The sequence below is a fragment of the Sylvia atricapilla genome, chromosome 6 (genome assembly GCF_009819655.1).
Source record: "Sylvia atricapilla isolate bSylAtr1 chromosome 6, bSylAtr1.pri, whole genome shotgun sequence".
Taxonomy (NCBI): domain Eukaryota; kingdom Metazoa; phylum Chordata; class Aves; order Passeriformes; family Sylviidae; genus Sylvia; species Sylvia atricapilla.
The window spans coordinates 51,748,837-51,770,290 of record NC_089145.1 but is presented as its reverse complement, the minus strand read 5'-3'; the positions used below and the strand labels follow the sequence as shown (position 1 = coordinate 51,770,290).

The 21,454-nt window shown below is 34.4% G+C and overlaps 1 protein-coding gene across 2 annotated transcripts in view; it reads right to left on the bottom strand.

The window, feature by feature from the left end:
* Positions 1-21,454, bottom strand: part of EML5 (EMAP like 5) — a 95,553-nt gene that overhangs the window by 14,293 nt on the left and 59,806 nt on the right. The window contains exons 22-32 of one of the 2 annotated variants that reach the window (XM_066321939.1): positions 20,146-20,298; positions 19,201-19,332; positions 17,844-17,932; positions 16,941-17,117; positions 15,804-16,005; positions 13,989-14,115; positions 12,418-12,432; positions 5,180-5,258; positions 4,026-4,155; positions 3,237-3,335; positions 1,356-1,376 (exon numbers count right to left, since the gene is read on the bottom strand). In XM_066321939.1, the coding sequence (XP_066178036.1) occupies positions 1,356-1,376; positions 3,237-3,335; positions 4,026-4,155; positions 5,180-5,258; positions 12,418-12,432; positions 13,989-14,115; positions 15,804-16,005; positions 16,941-17,117; positions 17,844-17,932; positions 19,201-19,332; positions 20,146-20,298 (1,224 nt within the window). The remainder of the gene's footprint in view (positions 1-1,355; positions 1,377-3,236; positions 3,336-4,025; positions 4,156-5,179; positions 5,259-12,417; positions 12,433-13,988; positions 14,116-15,803; positions 16,006-16,940; positions 17,118-17,843; positions 17,933-19,200; positions 19,333-20,145; positions 20,299-21,454) is intronic. The other variant, XM_066321940.1, reaches the window with a different exon arrangement.

The window sequence follows — 21,454 nt, the reverse complement described above, 5'->3', positions numbered from 1 at the left end:
CATCTCGTTCTGGGAGCAGTTAGATAAAGGTATCATGGGCTGGCAGGACAGAAGAAATCTTTAGTTAGGTGGATTGAATGCACACGCATTAGGAAACTTTATTTGCCATTCCAGTCTAGTACAATTAGTATTCCTCCAAGAACTTCTGCATCATTATAAACAACTGAAAACTGGAACTAAAAAAGCAAAAGTTGTTGGTAAGAAGGATGCCAAATAGCCATCAATAAATTTTAAGCAAAACTTTTCAACTTTCTAATGAAAGCAGGCAGCAGCTTGGATTCCAGACCAATGTTCCAGAAAGAAAAAAAAAAGTAAAGAGTGCTCATTTCAGGCAGTGACAACAGAATTTAGTAATATACACAAGCTCAAACTGAAGCTGCAGTAAGAAAAGGGATGTGACACAGGGGAAGCGTCCAGGCACCATATGCAGGACTAAAGATGTTCTTTCACATAAATATCCACATCATCATTGTTTATTTAAATTTAAATTTATTTAAATTTAAGGTTAAAAGTGTAGGAAAAGGTACCTATATTCTTCCTCCCATCCTTAGAGCAAGCACCATTTGCCATATTTAAGAGAAGTCAACACACATTAAAGATGTCAATGTACATTTGTTCTTACAGAACAAGCTTTAGATCCACAAGATTATTACACTTTCTAGTACACATGACCACACATTTATGCATCTCTGAAGATTCTTCACAAGACAGACAATTATGGCTGCTCAACAATGAACTCATTCGCACATGATGGTGATGAGTTTTTAGAATTACAGTTGAAAAAAAAGGAATAAAAAATGCCTCAGTCAAGACTGTCAAAATGTCAAAGACCCAAAATGATATAGGAAAAATTAAACTGACATCATAAAAAGCATTTTGGATCAGTGGTAATAACTGCATTACAATTGTACATACATGTGAAAGGTGATTAGTTTATTCACTCAGTCACCTAGGCCTCCTCAACAGAATTTACTTTAGAAATGCATATTTAAAATTACACTCAATTGAAGGTCTAAATCAAATGTTGTTAGCCCCAGCATACCTACAAAACTGGCAAGCATACACAGGAATGCTACAGAAGCAGTATGTATTAGAACTCACTAATAACTAAGCAGCAAGAAGGGAATATGCTTCAACAAGAGTAGTTTTAAATGTGTTCTAACATTTAAAATTTTTCTCTATCTACAGTATGCTGAGCTGTTTTGACTTATATTCAGTGCTGACAGTAATATGACTGATACACGGGGTTTAAGAAGCTAAAAATGAATTCACATCACTTACGGCTCTATAAAGCTGCAGATGGCCACTAGATAGACTAACTACACCTGAAGATGTTAAAATTTTGTTTCCCTTACCTGACATATCTGCTGAGTCTCCTGTAATGGAAAAGCAGCAGAAAAATAATTAGATCAGAAGTAAGATAAGTGCTAAAGAAAATATATGCCACATTCAGTGTAATTTCTTAAAACACACCTTGATGTCATCTTTTTGCATTACAGCAGCACCAATACTGCTGTAAAAGATGAGTAATTACTGATAAAAGGAGGTCACATAAGAAATAAATCATAGAATGAATATACTGAATGAAAATATTTTGATTTCCATTTTGAGCTACACACAAAATTCTAGTTTTGGTGTATGTTAGGTCTCTCTCAGCCAAAGTAAATGAAAAACATATTTTTTCATGTCATTGATAGTTTAACAAATTAAGTGGGGAAAAATGCTAAGTAGCATTTGAGTACCTGAAGATTCAATAAATCCTTTGAAGATTTAAATCATGACAGTGACACTATTTGTGCCAATTATACCAGTAGGAAAAGTAGCAGCAATTCAGTGTTCTTTATAGAGTATATACACTCCTTAACATCACTTCAGAATCAAAAAACAAGCACTGTTTTAAGATATTTGACTTCCAGCTTATTTTAATTTCTTTTCTTAAAAGTATATGTAATTTTTAAGTGTCATTTGATTTGTATGCTTTAATTCAGAGTTAAAATTTCCCTACTGCTAGTTGATGTAGAAATGTTTATGAAAATAAAAGGATTAAGCCCTGTGTTGTGTCTTGGGTAAGATGGACACTGCAGAAGAAAAATCTTCACAATCCTCTTTCACAGAAAGGCAAACAGGGCCAGATTAATAAATATGATGCAAAAGCAAATTCTCAAAGACAATAGAGGGTTTGTAATTCCTACAAATATTCTTTGCAATCCAACCATAGACAAAAATCTGCTGGTGATTTTTTTCCATTTAAATAATTTCCACTAAAATTGTTAAAAATTATGTGAGGCAGGAAATTCACCAAGAAAGGAAGCTATTTTAGCTAAGCAGTTAGTATTATCAGTGAGTCAATTTTAATGAGAAATGCACCTAAAAATCCAAAAGACACGGGAAAGCAGATAATAAACTCTGCAGAACTGGTTGGATTTACATGAAACCTCTAAAACAAACCTAAAAGGAAAAAAAAAGCTATTTTGATTGAAATAAAATAAAGGGTTTTTGGTATTCTATGCACTGAAGAAAATAATGTGGGTTTCAATCTGCTGAGAACAAATGGAAGGTATGCAAACTACAATCAGATTGTAGGGCTACAAAAATCACTATTCTACAAAATCTAGAAACAGCAATTTCTACCAGCTATGTTAATGCAAAATGGGTCTTTTTTTCCTTTTTTTTTTTTTTTTTTTAAGCCTGGTTTGTTTATAGATGTTAATGTCACTATGAAATACATATATACATTTTCCCTCTAAATCTCAATTTATCTGTAGGGAACACCATTAGGGTTTTGGTTCTGCCTGGAATATTACAGCTATATCATATCCAACCACCAAGTAGTTATTATAAATCTACCTGATGAGGTAAAACCTACATAAGATTGACATGTATTTTAAGAAAGGAAGGTTAGCTCTATTTTTTGGAAGGGCTGTGACTCTTTGGAAGGTCTAACACAAGCTGATAGTTCAATGCAACCAAAGTAATTTAATGGGGCTTATGATTTCTGAAAAAATAGTTTTGATAATACTCCAAACAGAAGATAAGTTTAATCTTTCATGCCACAATATTTTTTGTCAACTTTATTCAATTACACTCGAAGGAACGTATAAAGAGGACAGGTAACTGAGTAACACTCATACAAACGGAGATAGCATAATCAAATATTTTTTGTGATTTATCATGAATTTACAAGGCCCTGAATGCATGCTGTTATGTTAATTCTTTTTACAAAAATACAAACATACCTACTTGGCCAGTTGCCACTATGTTGGTAAACTTGGGGTGCTGATTCACAGTGAGGCACAAAATATCATCGTTATGTTCCTGGTAAAATGACTGAGAGCCTAAAAATAAGAAAAAAAAATCAAACCCTGGTTCAACTTTAATTAAAACATTTATACACACATAGGCATGGCTAATGTTTGAAAATTTTATAATATTTGTTAGAAAACAATATTATGGTCATGTTGCATTTTGAAGTGTAAAACTAGAAAACAGAAACTCCTAATTTTTTATCTTGACTTCAATACACATCACTCAGTAACTCCAGAGTATTCCCTCAAGTTTTCCACAGCACGATGCTTAACTATCTCAGAAACAAATGGCATTGGATACTTTTTTAAAGGTCTAAGTTATCTAAACTCACTGGGTTATTGGGAAGGAATATTTGTGATATAGATGACTGAAAAGTAAACCAAATAAAAATGTTAACTTATTCTTAGGAAACAAAATTACAATTACCTCAACATTCAGCTCTTTTAGTTTCTTTCTGTGATCATTTCAACATGCAAATTTCAGAAAGGTAATAGCAAAAAATCCAGATATTTACTTCCTTTAAAGCTCAGTCACCAAGAATATTTCAGTATACTTGCTTGCTTATGCAGCTACTATGAATATTTTCTGCAGACTGAATTTTTAGCAACAAATAATATTTTCCACATATTTTTACAATGCTTAAAGCACATTCATTACTTTATAAACTGCAACTCCATGTGTGCAAAGAAACATTTTCCATCCAGTGGGTTTTCTCCTACCTGTTGCCACATTATACAAGATCCCAATAGAAGCAGTGTGATAAATTACATCAGCACCATCATTCAAATAGTGCACATTGTTTCTGCAGTCCTTGCCTCGATACCCAAATACCAGCTCCAAAATTAGGTCCTAAAAAAGATAGTCACATCAATGATACACAAAACCTTCAAGCAGTTGTGAACCTCCCGTTCTTCCGTAGGATTTAATTTTTTTAACTATGTCCCTATGTCGTAAAGGAGTTTAATGACATCTCAAACCAACAGCAGCTGAGCTCGTGCCTCCCCTGTCAGTTTACACAGCTGCTCATTCTTGTCACACTCAGCAGTGTCACACCTCCCAGGGGGATGCTGCAGAATGTGCATATAATGCACACAGACAGATATATACACACTGAAAGAGATACTTATACACATGCACATCAATACATCAAGTGCAGTGAAGAATAAAGTTCTTTTGATGCAGAAGACACTAAGAAACAAAGAATGACAAACACTGGTCCACAATTTAATTCCAGCCAGCAACTAGAAACCTAACTCACAGCCTAAAACTTCTAGAGCACTGATGTCAAAAAGCTGTTTATTATGCTACACCAAATATTTTGCAGAATCAATAATATTTGGGCTGGTAAAGAACTGCATTTTCCAAGGTTAGATGAAGTTTTTACTTCAGAATAATCAAAAATTGGTATATTTGTTTGCAACTGCCATGTAATGAAAAAACAGGTGCCAAAGCTGAATTCATCATTAATGGAATTTTTAAAATTATTTTTAAAACTCTTATTGGAGATTAATTTAAAATGAAGTTTTAAAATAAATTCTAAGACTGGAATTAAAAAATGCTTAGCTTTATTAGCAACAATATACCTTTTAACAATCCAGTTATCTAAACAAGACATCCTGCTTTCTAGAGCCAGTTCTAAGGTTTCATGATTTGAATTTTACTCCATTTTATTTGCAAGAAAAAGACATATAGGACTTTTGTTTTTTTACTTACAGGAAAAAATTCTCTCCCACTTTTTCTGCTATTCACCCACTATTCCCTATTTCCACCTTTGATATATTTAGAATAAAACAATCATTCCATGTGTTCACAAATGAGTCAGTTTCTGGCAAACCAAAATCCTACAAGACAAGAAGAGCAACATTTTTCTTACCTCTATAGGTCTCTTTTTTTTGCCCACATTATTTGTCTGAAGTTTCTCCGGCTGTGGCAATGCCCTACTAACTGGTGGTCTGAAATAAAGAACTGTGAATAAGAGAAGGCTGTCCGTCACCCATTCCATACTAACATTCCAACCTGCTAATGCCTAGGGAAATCTTATAGCTCTGGAACACTCAACTTGTATTCATATTCATCTTTAAAACAAATCCCTCTGTCAAAGCAGAAAGACAAAACCTAAAAATCCTTTATTTAAAATCCTAGGTTCCCTAATTATTCAGCAATCCATGGGGTTAAAGCAAAACCTTGTTTTAAAATGACTGACCACTTTTTAAATATCCTTAGCTTTTTCCAGCTATGTTTTCAAGGTACTTTCATCTTCTCTGCAGCAATTTTACTGAATTAGAGGCTTACCTGATTAATCTAATAATGCCTCTTCCCACATGCCTCCAGCAGACCCCTAACTTTTCCTGCTTTTGTAATAGTTTATAAAGAGCTCCAGGTGCCCATTCAGTGTTACATAACTGAAATGAGATATTGATCAGAGCTTATGTGGAAGCAAACCAAGACCATGCAAATGCAGGAGTAACAGCCATAACTCAGGCTCCACTGTTCTGAATAGTCCAGATTCAATCAGGAAATCTTAATTAGATACGTCTAACAAATATCCATAACATCTTGCACATTACATTCAACTGTACCTATACAAAGAAACACATCAACAAATAAGCTTTATTAAATATATGCAGCTATTCTTAGTAATTCGCAGGAGCATTGATTATTGATTCTGTAGATACAGCATTGTGGCTGTGATAACAATCCTTTAAACTTGACCTTTAAGAGGAGTAATCCATTTAAAAACAAATTCTTTGCATAAATTCAGTGACATCCAGATTATTTAATCCAGTAGGAAGTGTAATAAATCAATATCAAACATAAAGCAATAGGTTTCTTTCATATTCCTTTTTAGTATGAAGTACTTCTAATTTCGTCTCTGCTCTTGAGTGATGACTTTGATTCAAAATAATGACTGTCTTTTCTCAGAACACTATGATTTGTTTGTACACTGTGTATTTTGAAGGTCAGTTGACAAGCATTTTTTCAGTAAATCAAATAAAATACCATTTTCTTAGATTTATTTCTTCATTTTCCCTGCCTAATTTTAATACAAAACAGCTCACTCCAGAATGCTACAAAAGACAGCATAATTTTAATTTCTGACTTGTCATGGACAACTCTGCAACAGTCTCATTATCGTTCCTCTAGAAATTACCAAAACACAGCATAAAAAGCCCTTCCTCCGCTTACCATCCTCACATTTGACACAGAGCACTCAAACCTCATCTCTTTCCTCCTCTCCTAACCTGGCCCTAATTCACTTAGATCCCTGAAACAGAGGGAAAAGTGAGTTGGAGGGGGGGAAAAGCAGCAAAATTAAAAGTAGCAGAAGAACGTATCTGAAGTTTGATGAAAGCAGTAAAAAATGAAAGGACATGGTTCTGACAGAGGTTTATGTTTCCAGAATTGAGCATTTCTCTGTGGCTTGGTTTTAGAATGTGGAGTTTTTATAACATTGGCTGCCTGTTAATCCCTTGTGATAGAATGGGAGAAGAGGTAAAACAATCTCATATTTTACAACTGCTTGAGAAGACCATCTATACTTAAAGGCTCTAGAGATACAAATACAGGTTGATCTCATCCTTAATTAATAAATAGAGTACATTTGCATTCATACATCACCACACAACAGCATAAAGATAATGCACATTGGTCAGGAAAACCTGACAACTATTACTCAGCTGCATTATCTCACAGGTCACCTAAACAATTTATTGAAATATCTGTCCAGGAAAGAATAATTCTATATTGATCCAGAGCAGTGGGACTGGAACACAAATTACAAGCGTGTATGTATTCTCTTCCAAATTAAGTTTCAAGATAACAACTTGAGCATTTAAAAACAGGAATGATGAAGGATATGAGAATACATTTTCCAAGTCCTTTTTAAAGGTGTGAAAGCTGAAAATATGTTTAATTTGCAGCAAAGTGCAAAATATGTTTAATTTGCAGTTTAATGTGCAGCAAAGTGGCTAATGGCATATACAACACACAGAGGTCATATATATACCTGTATGCATAACTTGCTGCATGCTCAAAAACTGTGTGGAAAAGATGGGAAGGAGAGCATGAATATCATGTTTGGGTGAATTCATGTATGGATAGGGTCAGTTTTAGCATGGGGAAGGAGAGTTCCAGCCATCTATCATAAGGGAATAAATACCTCAATATTGGTAATTTATTTTCAAAATTAAAATAGGTTTGGTATACGTATTTCAATATTTCTTGCTATGAAACCATAAAAATTGAGTAAAAGCATTTTGAAGTAGTTTCTGAAAAAAAAAAAAAACCACCTTCTTCACAGCTTAAATATTACTACTTATTTTTGTATGATGTATTTCATTCCATATTTTCCTCATTGTTACTGAGTATCTAAAGTTACTAACAGAACATGGAATGATTTTCATTTTCATAGCATATGTAAATTACCACCAATTCTTTGAGTTCTGTGGTAACTTATAATGGTGTGTTTTACTTCTTTCTTTATTTATTATTAATATTTATTATTAATATTTATTTCTGTTTTAAAAATACAAGTATTATTTGGGGCATGATTTCATAGAGCATATTACAGTTATTGGTGCAAAACAAAAAGTCCCTTCCTGTGTGGGGCACCAAAGTTGCACTTCATACTTAGGGGGACTTGTAGAGAACTTAGCAATTGATTTTGCACCACTCTTCAGCATGAAGTGCCTTGCACTGCCCTCCCCAAAAAGTGTTGGCAAGCATGAAGTACAGAATGAATTTTAAAAGGAGGACTTCTTTACATTTACTCTTGGCAACTTCTTCAAAGTCATTTGTGAAACTTTACAGAGGTCTGGCTTCCATTAGAGGATAATGAAGGCTGGTAGTTTCTAAATACTGCTTCTGGACAAAAATTACTTATAATAATATATAAAGGTAATTATTTATATATATATATATAAGAATAATTATTTTCATGTGTCCTATGAGCAGTAAATACCGGTTTATACTTCCTAACCCAGATACAGAGTATCTAATGCTTAAATAATTTAATAACATATACACCTTGACATGTCAGGTGAGACTGTCAAATCATCACGTGTAAAACAGCTGCCCACTAGGGGACTGGAAGGAGTACTAACCTTTATATTTTAATAAATATTACTGAAAAACACTACTTGTGAAACATAGGAAAGTATAATAGTTTATGGAGTTGGAGTTCATATTGCTAGGTGAAATTTTATCTAGCTTATTGTATGAAACAGAACTACAATGAATATGTATAAATTTCAGATTTTTCATACAGCAATATTCTGAAGAGTGACAGGTGCATGGCACCCAACATGACAGATGGCTTTTTAAGAAAAATGGGAAGTGGCAGTAGAAGATGGACTAGATAGGAAAATAAAAGCATTACCTGGAACCTCTTTTCAGCAGCAGATGGGAAAGAGAAAAGGATTACTTATACAAGTTTGGCTAAAATTTAGGTGCCAGTGAATTATTCATATAGATAATTATTGCAGACTTCCTCGTTTGTATACTTCTTTTTACAAGGGGATTATTCACTTCATAGACTATATAAATCTATTACTTGTATAGAAAACTCCCATTCACTTAAATGGGAATTATGAACATGTGTTGGCATGAGAATATAATTCTATGGAATAACTCTACTGTAAATAGAGAAAAAAAGCAGAAGCAGAACAAAAACCCTCTGAAGTATAGCAAGTGTTTAGAGTCAGCATACACAACACCTGCGTAACTCAAAGAAAGGTTGTGTAGGTTTAACTTCCTGAAATAAGCTGATGGATGGAACAGTCAACTCGCTGTTAAAGACAGATGTTCAACTTCAGTCACAAAAATACATTCATTTATACTAAAATAATTTTATCTCTGCTAATCAGAATGTGTGGGGTACTGAGCAATCCTGATATGTAGTATTTTTGCATGACTACTTAATTCAGTTTATGTTGATTGAAGATACTTTGCCCTGGATAGGTTTTCTCAGTCATGTGTGATGGAATACTCCTATACTTTGACTAGCCAAAAACCATTATTAATAATTTAAAAGCATATGGGCATGTACAGATTATTTCCTAATATTTGTGTATGCATGGGCACTTTACATTAGTTTGATTAGCTGGTACACTTCCACTGGTATGATAAGCTCTTCTTTTAAGAACCACTAAGCAACTTTGCTGTGGCAAGGTGAACACCAGTGAGTTTTTTCACTTATAAATTAAGTAAAATAATTTGGGGAATAATTTGGAAGAAAATAAACTAAAAATTAAGAACGCAATGTTAACAATTCACCAATACACAGACTGATTCTTTTCCTATATTGAAAACAATGGGTCTTACTGAATGTCTTTTAATTAGTTTTAACTATATTTTGCAGTGCAAGACCAATGCACTATTTATTCAAAAAGGAAACAGCAAAACCTTTGCCACAATAAAATCCAAATGTAGCTTGAACAGGTTTTGCAGCCAATAGTGTGCAATTCTTCAAGGAGTACAAAATTCAAACACCTCCAGATATTTTTCATAGTAAAGCAAGGACTACTTGGATTCTCTGTTGATAAATCCGATCTACACAGATCATAAATCAAATGCAAATCTTCCAATTCTCATCACTGTGCCATGCAATCATTTCTCTAGACATTTCCTTCTTAGTTGCAAAGTGAAGAGGCTTTTTCTTTGCATTCAAATTTGAGATTTTTTGGTAAACCTTTATACTTTGGTAACTGGCTTTTTCACTTCATCAAAGACATGGGTTTTAGCTCACCTCTGGGAGGAAAAAGTAATTGTCTCAAACTGGTAAAGGGATACCATTCTTTTCCATCCTGTTGTTCCAGTCTACAGCTTGTAATATAAGTAACTAATAATAACTAAATTTATGGTTGGAAAGAATTAAGTCTGTAATTTCAGGGCTTTCAATCCCAAGGTTAATGCCCTGCACTAATGTACATTCCAATGGGCAAAAAAGTTAGCCTCAGAAAACCCTGTTTTAGAAAACTGAGGGGGGTTTAAAGTCAAAGTTAAATTTAAACTTTCCTGTAAACTAATTTATTCTGTGGACATGGTAAACAGAGAGAAGATGATAGTGCAAAGTCCCTTGCTGTAGTTTTTAATTTTGACTCCTGGCTTCTCCCTTCTCCCAAATCACACAAGTTGACAAAATCAAAGGAGAAAATAAAGATGATTTTTTACAAAAAGAGCTCTGGAATTTGTATTATTTATATTCATATCACAAGTCAGTAGACTGGCAAACAGAAAAATGTAATTGCATTCTCTTCATTTATCCAAAACATATATGGAAGTTGTCTGTATAAAATCTCATATTTTCTCCTTCAGTGGCAATTACAAGGTGATAGTTGTGAGTTTTGGATTAAAAATGTTTCATTCCAATAGTTTCCTTCCTCTCTCACTCCCTTGGAAGCACAATTAAGGTGTATTTACTGTCTATAATGAATAAAAAAAAATTCTTCACATTTCAATCTGTAAAGGAATAGTTTGTAAATATTTTTTTGGTTGATTCCCATTTTGAATGCATAAGGATCTAAAATAGGCTATCTATTTTTGCATCTGTCTGTAGGTCCCTACACACACACAAAAAAAATCCTCAAGAATAATTAGCTAACTAAATAAATACAATTGGAGGCAGTTTTGCCACAACACCCAGTTGTGAATTATATCTGGGAATGTATACAGAACACCAAAAGAATTTTCAAAAGATAAGCTGCTGGGATCTTTTCATGCAAGAGACTCAGCACATGGAGTAAGTAATGTTTTATCTGCTTGCAAATCTTTAAAACTTTTGGTGAAAAAATTTAACTGAAATTCCTGGTTGTTTAATGTTGTGATCTCTTGGTAGATCTGTAAGGTCCATTAATCACAGCACTGCCCCTTTAGCAGCCACAAATAGCCAACTTCAGAGAGTGTAGGAACAGAATGAGAATGGAGCATTATTCTCCAGAGCCATCTCCTAACCTTCAGTGCTGTGCAGCTGAGGGAGTAGCTGAGTCAGATGTGTTTTCAAAATCAACCATGATGGACTTTTTTTCTGAGTAATTTACCTAGCACAAAAACATACTAGGAAAGAACCCTTAGTAAAGAATAGAAACAGTTTTCAAATGCATTTTGCGCTGCTGAGTATCCACAATGCTATTACACAACCAAATTTGACATACAGTACACATCTTTTCACATAAAAATATTATCTATAAACACTATTATTCAGAAATGATAAATAATTCAAATTACAGACCTAAGTGCTGCCTCACAGCAGTGCCATTTTGTGTTTCCAATAGAAGTTAAAATAAGTATTCCAATTTCAATGATATAGCATGGTCATTTCCCTGCTAGAGAATACTAAATCATTACTAGAGCTGGTGTTTAACACTGCAAGAAAATCTCAGACCAATTGAATCTGAATGAAATCTCGAGTTCCAGTCACGGAGGCAGCTCCATCTACAAGTCTGAAGGGTAACAAATCCTAACAGCCTAAGGGTTTGTTGTGCTGCAAATTTAACAGCAAGCTTTTTGCATATGTATATATTCTGAACAGAGTAGGTGCAGAAGTTAATAACCTGATGCAGGCTCCTACACTAGAGACTCCCAGAAGAACACAGCTTGGACTCAGCAGCTCAGATCCTCAGGCAGCAGAGGTGCATTGGCAAAATGCTGCAGCCAAGGCAGCAGTGCTCCCTTCACCCAGGAGCTTTATCAGCTCCAGTATGATGCTGCTGCTGCTAGAGGCACCTCAGGCACCTGTGCAATGTGCTCACTGCACTCTGCTCGAGGTTGGACCTCTACAACAGCAGTGAGACAACAGCTGTGTGACACAGGCACCCACAGGCACTGGGGCAAGGGCTGTGACTCAGACAGGCTGATGTCCCTTAGCCACTCCAAAGTATTGAGGAAAGGAAGATGAGGTTTGATCACCTCCTCAAATACTCCAGTGTTCATTCATGTCAACGTAGAGTGAGAACTGCACTTATTTGTCCCTTAACCCTTTTCTACCCATTAACAAGCTATTATTTAATGGTAAAGAGGTAAATCCCTCACTTCTGTTGCAAATTGTCACTCCCTTCCCAAGCAACTTAAGTTATTAAAACCATTTAATCCTGGACTTCATGTACATGAACTTACCTTACTACCCCCTGCCTTCATAGGAAGCAAAAATAAAGAGTAAAAAAAAAAAAAAAAAATCAGTATCTATTATAGTAGACTAAAACATTTCTAAAACATTTACCAATCTTACACAATATTAACATCCGAACAGAAGTTAAAATACATACAGTAACAATAATCTGGTTTTACTCTTCACAAAAAAAAAAAAAAGCCTTTGAAGTTTTAGGGCCTCAAACTTTTCAACAATGCAGGCAATGGATTTTTTTCATGACCTTTTTTGCATTCTGAATCACAATTTAACTACTTTACTACAGAATTAATTCTCTTATTAATTTGTCTGAAACTGAAAAACACAATTCACTTAGCTTCCAGAAACAGTTATTGAAAAAACCACAAGAGGTTTATAATTTCATTAAAAAGAAAAAAATCTTTAATCAACACTTTCACACCATGCACATTATTTCTTTTTGATTTCCACATCAAATATATCTAATTAAAAAAGAGAAGGAGCATTTCTCATAAATGCAAGACATAAAACCCAGCTTTATACACAGGCATCCCACTCTCCCCTACAGCAACACAACTAAAAAACAAAAGATGATATGAAACTCCCACTGCATTTCTCAACCAGGGTATCACAGACCTGTTCAGCTTCACAGGAAAGAGGTGTGAGCATTGCCACAGAACACCTCACACTGCTGCAAAACTTTCTACTCTCCGATTTCACCATCTCCTTACACCCTGTTATAGCCTATTGTTTTCCTCTCTTTAGTATCAATGCTCTCCAATTTCTGTATTAGGAATCCCTCTTTCTTTTTCCTCACAGACCCTCTCCACATCTATTTTGTGGACAACAAACAACTTCCAGGTCCTGTGCTCAGCTGCACATTCTACAACAGATAATGTTCCAGAGGGTTTAAATTGGTTTTGTTATTTTGCATGTTAATGTGAAAATTAAACTTCCCTGTACTTTATCTTCTGGGTTTATTGTAGTCTGCTTCCCATCCCATTCTCTTCTAAAGCATACAATAGTGAACCAAGATATAAAACTAATGCTGCAAAGCAACCAACTTCATTTTCAAGATTTGTTAAGAAAAGTGCAGAACCACTGTGGCCAGAATTTTTCAGAGAAAGGTAGAAGTTATGTGGAGACTGAAACAATGCAAGGAGCAATTAGAGCTGAATTCATCAGAGCAGCTTGTTGGCAGAACCAAAAAACAGAGAGCTGTCCTTCACTGAAACAATCATACATGCTCCTGCCTATAATGTTATCACCAACTACCAGTCAGTAATTCAGTTTCAAAACAAATGTAATCAAACACCAGCAAAAAACTCAATCATCTCAAGGAAATCCCCCAAACATAAAAATATGCATACATAGTTTGTAGTCTTTTGTGCTCTCTGAAAATAGATACAGCCTAGTCCTTTGGGTAACCTTTTTTTTTTTTTTTTTTCTTCAAAGAAGCATTTGGATTCTTTTTATACATATCCTTTTAAGTTAAGAATTATATATTCCAATATAATTTTGTTCTACTATTATCTTTTCAGGTTGATTTCTTGGCTAGAATTGTAATTTAGTAATTAATTACCTTTCATCTAAGGTTGGCTCCTTTTGTTGCAGATGAGGCTTAATTCCAAACATTGGTCTAATGTTTGTTGATAAGGCTTTGATGGTGTAATTAATTTCATTTTCCCTTGTCACATCACTGTCATAACCTAACAAAACCAGAGGGAAGAGTATCAAACCAAAATAAGGTACAAGAACAACAATTTAATCTTAATTTGTGCAGATTTCAACAATGTATTAGATTACAAAAACTATTATAAAATGGATTACTAGTAACGTACACAGACAACAGAGAGAAAGTTTCTGGGAATCATGAACATTGTTAATAAAAGACATTAAAAGAAAAAGAATTCCTTACAATATCTTTATGGGAAAAAGTTATTAAAGAGTCAAGGGACTTTAAAAGCTACCCCATTTCTACTTGTTTGGCCTTAACTACAATCACTAAAAAGAACCTCTCTACCTGACACCTGCCCTTAAGACCTGTAAGAGTCAGCACCTGGTTGTTCTCAGTTCCAGGATCCATCCATTACCATGGAATCTATGGGTCTGCACAAGGTTTCTACATGATGCTTAGGGGCAGTAAGGAACATCAAGATGATGTTTACTATAGTAAAATGAACCTGTTGGAAAAGCTAAGTTGGGACAGGATTGTTACTTATTTTGTTTTTTGTTTTTTCAACGATAGAGACTACTAATGCCAACGATGTGATGGTGAATAGTTCTTAATTCTAACTGAAATTAATAGGACATGACCAAGAGAAATTTTGTGGATAAAGGTGTCAATGTCTTTCCTTGTAAATCTGCACAGACATCACTCTCTTGTAGAGTACTTTTGAACACACAGCTTAAGAGGGTTCTGTGTAAAGCAGCAGAGCCTGGGAGAGATTACAGGGCTAAGATGTTCTAACAGGTCTCAAGCAGAGGCTGAACAGAAACTCTGAAGATTGTAATTTTTGACTGTGAAAGTTAAACTCGACAAGTCCTCCTAAAGGCAATTAAATTACTTTATGCAATTACTTCGTGTAAAATACAAAATGTATTCTTCAGTGCTTTTAAGAAGAAAGTGATTAAAAATTCTTTTCCAATGAATGTTTAATATTTAATGAATTTCTTTGGTTATTTAGCACATTTTAGTGACAACTACAGTTAATTCATTACACAGAACTATTTAACGAGCAGCAGTGATAGTTTAAAAATGCTTGAAAACTGAGGAACTGACAAGGAGGAAAAACTGCACCTTGGAAAAGAGAAAACCAGTCTGGAGGCTCATAAACCCTTGGAATTATAACATGAAAAAGAAAACATAAGTATGGAAAAAACAGCAGAAGTTAATGCTACAAAATAAAATTAACACTTTTATAATTACTGATACTGTGACCATGAAATAAATACATATAAACACCAGTCTTCTTCAGTTTCCATGTTATGGAAGCAGATGCTATAACATCAAGATAATGATGATCTCACATTATACAGATTTGAATATTATTTCTTTAGAATTAGTGACTGAATATCAACTGTGATGATTCTATTTTAAATATAGATTTTTGGGTAGCTATGTACAAGTGAGACTTAATATTTTTCATTTGGAAGATATCAAGAGTCTCTTTATGTACTGTGACTCAAAGCAGTAACTCAAACACCTCATTATCATTTTCTTCACAGCAGTTTATCACTCCTTTCCCCAAAACCAAATTATATTTAACTTTTTTGAAAAGTATTTGCTACTTAAGATAGAAAAAAATCCATAAATTATTTTTAAATTTGCCATTTTACGTTAATGAAGTCTTCTTGAAATAGCATAATTCAGCTAGTTGTATAAACTGTTACTGACCTCCATCTTCTTCAGAGTCTAGATCAGACTCCTCACTGTCACACTGCCTGCTGTCCCGATGTCCTTCCATCTCATAAGTCCACAACATTAAGGAGGTGTCTGCTCCTCCAACAGTGACCAACAAACTGTCATCGTAGGTCCAGCGGACATTTGTCACGTGGGTACTGTGAGCAACATACCTCTTAAATTTTCCAAACTTTCCCTGAGAAAGGGGAAAAAACCCACAAAGATCAAATTTACCCAGCCTGCTAGACAAAACTGGAATTAGTTTCTGGTGCACAATGACATCATCTTAACTTCTTTGCAGTTCATACTTCAGCTGTTTTGTATTCCAGTATTTTATATTATATTTTTATATATATATATAATTCCAGTATTATGTATATTATATATATAATATACAATTATATATACAATATATAATTGTAACACACAAAGCGCCCATCCTATAGAAATTTCATGAAATGTTAATCTTATTTTCATATCAAGCATGAAAGAGTTAGTTTATAAACTGATTCCAGCAATAAACATTGGTCAAACACTTTTCCTAAGAGAGACAATAATCTAACTGAGTTGGAATAAAATACACATAGAATATTTTGTATCAGTACTTGTGAACTGTTACCATCCTTAGCATGGTATGACTTCAAAACTGAAGACACATTTACCACCAAATATACAGGAAAAGTAGAGGTACTGAAGAGCAGTAAAAATACAGTGTGCTTCTGGAATGGCTTTTCTGTGATGCATGATTGTAAAGGTCTTCATCTTAGAAAAAAAAAATGACTACTATTGGACAAAATGAAGGCTCTTAAAATCCTGAATAAAATCTAGGTGAGAAAGACTGTCTTTCAAACCATTGTCATTCTTAAAGTTTTTCCTATTCATTTGCTCAGCAGGACACTGCTGAGATAGCTCATCACGGATGAGATGGTTCTACAGTCTGACCTGGAATGATCATTCTTACTCCTTGCGAGTTCTATGCACTGCAAACTGCAGTGTAATACTGAATGCTTTCTTTGATCAAAATGAGAAAAACATAAAAGTATTATTTTCTTCAGAGTAATTAATTTTCACAATTTTGAAAAGGCAGACTTATGAATAAATATTTTCCATAAACAGCTGAAAATAACTTACTTTAGCAGGGTATCGAAACAGTTTCACAAATCCAAAATCATCTCCTGTGGCTAATACTTTACTGTCACTAGTGAGGCATGAAGCAGTTACATCTGTGACTTCACCAATTATTGGCCAGATTCCTTCACAGCAGGAGCCCAAAACACTTGTCCATGATGCCCAGCCAATCTTTTCTACCTACAAAAACAACCCATTTGAGACAGAGCATACTTCTCAGGCATTTTTCTTCCATATCCAATTTTGAGAGAAAGTCCTTCCACTGGAAGATACATCACATCTAAAAGATAGTATTTTAATATATTAATCACTTGGGTTTTTACCATTCAGAATTTCCTTTGAGATCTGTAATTTTACCTCTATAAACTTTCAATTCCAAAATCTAAAGAAGTATTTTGAAAAGTTTTACCTTAGCTGCCCTTTCAGGCTAAAGAAAACAAATTATATTGTCCAACACTGCCTTTCAACACCATGGGAAAGATAATTTGGAAATTATCCATTTTTGCTCTCTGCCTTATGATAGTGCCCTATATCTGAGAAAACAAAACATTATAGCTACAAAATACTACTCTTGCACATATGTATTATGTAAACTGTATTACATTGTTATATAAAGACAAACACGAGGTTTTCCACAGCAAGGTTAGGGTTAAGTAATCTGCAATAGGTTTTCAAAGGTATTTAGGTATCAGAAAAGACTCATAGAAGTCTAGTGAGATATTCAAAACTAAATCAGCCAAATGTCTGTTTCTTAATAGAAGAGAAAAACGTGAAATCCCCTACATATTTCATTATTTTAAAAGTTTAAAATTACAGTTCTATACATCATTTCCTCTTATGTGGTATAGATGGCTATATCATAACTCTAATTTGCAAATGAATTAAGAAGGCAGTGCAGTTCCTCACCTCCAAACTTGGAATAGTCTGTTTTTTCCCCCGAGGGGCTTCAAAAAACAACTGCTCTTTAGCACCAGTGTTGACTTGCAGAAGTTTTCCTATAAAACATATGACATACATATTGTATGTTAACACAGAAGATTCAATTTTACAGAAGAAAAAAGAAAGGTGAGTTTGAATTTTTTATTGCTAACAGCATTGCATCCATTATTTGTTTCTATTGGAAGAAACTGCATACATAAATAATGGATCTAGAAGTATGGTCTTCTAAAGAGATCTAAGTCCTTTGATCCCTTAAATTCACAACCCTTTCTCCTCTCTTTGAAAACTGTACTAATGTAGCACTTTTCTCTCCTTATTATGGCTGTCCCATCAGATAGTAGACAAAATGTACTGGGTGTAATTCAAAGCTTGTTTATGATAACTGGCTATTGATGCATGAGCTTTTGGGATGCAGAAGCACATACACTGCCTTGGCTGATCCCAAGCAGGAGACTTCTTTACACCTTTATACTGCATTTCTGAGGGAAATTCTCACCAATGTTTCTGCCCTCTTCCTTTTCAAAATTCTCAAAGGAAGCTAATTTACAACACTTTCAAAATAAATGAGACTGTTTCAAAAGTGATTGTGTAGAGGAATAAGAATGTGAACAAATAGATTGCACAACTGCACAGCCTTGGATTTTAATGAAAGAGGACTAAATTCAATATTTCAAGTAATCACATATTAATACCCTGGAACACAGGAAATCCAGTCTTTCTGCTGTGTGTGACAACAAAGATACATATTCCTGAGCACAGATACAACCACATTGTACAGTATATTATTAAAGCAGTAGCAACACAGAATCACAGAATGTTTGGGGTTGGAAGGGACCTTACAGACCATCTAGTTCCAATCCCCTGTGACTAGACCAAGCTGCTCAGAGCCCCATCCAGCCTGGCCTTAACCACCTTCAGGGATGGGGCATCCACAGCCCCTCTGAGTAGCCATTTCCAGTGCCTCAGCACACTTAAGAGTAAAGAATTTCTTCCTAATACATTATCTGAAGATACCCTCCTCCAACTTAAGGCCCTTCTATCACTAACTGGCCATGTGAAGTTAAATGATAAACAGGAAAGATTTTTTTAAAAATCCAAACAAACCAATCTATAGAGAAAAACCATTTTACTTCAAATTGCACAACTTCTAAAAATGTACGTGGCAGTAAAAATCATGGGTTTAATATTTATTCAGATGCTGTGAGAGCATTATTCATAAGCTGAAGAATCAAATCTGATACCACAAATCCATACTATACATGTACTTTATGTGTCTACAATGTAATCAATCTTCCAGCACATTTTTACAATGAATGCTGCTTACCTCTTATATCCCAGTCCATGTGCGTGATATAGCTGGAGGCTCCTTTGCAGATTCCTACTCTTTTACTGCTCATTACATTGTAAATATCTACAAAGTTGTCACAGGATGCCACAGCTAAGTACTTCCCAGCCCCTAAAACACATCAGTACAAACAGAAAATATTTTCAAAAAAATTTTAGTGCTCTGCATATTAAACACAAGTAAATCCTCAAATTTAGCTATATGTAACTTCAAATTCTTTGACATCAGCTTGCTAATTTATACATATTCCCCAGAAAACTGATTTTCATATCACATAATCAGCAGGAAACACACAGCTATGATATTAAATTTTCGAACACTAAAAACAATTTGCTGAAATTTTAAGCATTAATGGCATTCAGAGAATGGTAAGGTTCAGGGAACCAGAGAGTAATGTTGTATGAGAATTGGTATCAGTAATTTGCATCAAATTTCTCCAACAGATGAGTATTTTAACTGAAGTAGGTTATGCACTTTGAAATCCTAAAATATGAGCTAAAATGTTGGAAACGCCCTAGCCTCACTGGGGGTGCTAAGGGGGGGGGAAATAAAAAAAAAAGTTGCCAGAAGTTTCTGACACATCAGTTTCAAGTATTCTTATTAGTTCACAGTAACTTCAGTGATGTTCCAAACTTATGCAGCTCAGAAAGTAGAACCCTAGGGAGCTGCTAGATATTCATGATTTAAAACTGACTGCTGTATTCAGGAGGTTACTATAAGCAAACCTATTCCAATAATCTCATCCTTAAACAAGCAACACAGGACTTCACACCATGGTCTTTCAAAATGTCAGTATTAGTTTTGCTGACCTATTTTTACATCTAAAAGTACTACAAATCTTTACTACTTTTATCTCTTCCATGTCATAAGCCTTACTTGAACAACATTGATATTAAAATTTTCAGCTAAAAAAAAATCACTTACCAGGAGAAAATCTGATTTCTGAAATAACATCTTTCCTGTGCTGGAAAGAGACCAAATCCTCCAGGGTATCTGCATTAACTATCAAAAAACTTCCATCATTGAGACCAACAGCTAATGCTTTTCCATCAGGAGAAAAGCAGCAACATCTGCCTCCTATGAGAAATAAAGAAATTGCATTCGGATACATTTACAGTGCATTATCCTTCTTTCAGATCTATTTTTCCATCAGTAAAGGAAAGCTATTCTTGTACTATAAAACTTCCAAGCAAGTTTTCCAGATGCTGTCAAAATAATTTCCAAGCTGTGATAGCATAAGAACGGGTACACATGCCCAGAATCTTAGAATTTGCATATTAATTGACATCTGTTCTACATTAGTAATACAGATTAATCACTATTATCTGTATATTTTTAATTTGCTCTCCTTCTTTATGTACCTGGTGCTGCCTGCTTGTTACCATTTGCTAAGGAGAACACAGCTGGAAAAGACTCTCTGGATTCACAGAATTCAGTCATTTGCTATCACAAACAATAAGACAAAGTCATAGAATCCTTCCAATAAACATATCAAGTGTTGTTTGAATCACAGTTTAATTTCCATTTTAAATTTATATATGGCCAACTGATGTAGATTTATTTTCATGCCAGAACTCTCTGTTAACATAAATATTTTCCCCTACTATTTGTTTCTCTGATTAACTTGTAGCCAGCAATCCTTTACTTAGACAGCTCAGCACAAGGCTTTGCATTCACTATCCCATAGCTCCTTTCTCCATTCTCAACTTTATTTTAATTGCATTCAGCTGAACATAGCTGAGAAAAGCACACCAAAAATATCCTGATTTTTGTCTTATAATTTACACAAATGCTGCAATGTGTCTTGGGAAAAATACCTCACTATCACATGTAATTGTCACCCTGCATTCAACAACGTCCTGAGCTTCTGCCGTTTAAGTTACTCCTGACCTACACAGATATTTTTCTTACAGTCACTGGGTCTTGCCTTTTAGCATTAACAAATTATTTCAATTCCATTACTCAGTCTGCAGAAGTATCCATCTTTTTTTGTACAGTACACAGGAACTTTTTAAGATTGCCAAAGCATCTCAAAATGTGTCTCATCAGCAAATAGTCATCAAAGACTTTTTTTGCAAAAAATACTCTCAAAAATATTATGAAATATCAGCTTTAAAGCCTGAAAAGAGTTCACCAACTAGACACTTTCTTGTTTAATCCCTGCTTGTGTGAGCTTTAATCTCTTCTACATTTACTTTGTCAATCTAAATCATCTTCAATTAAGCATCCCATT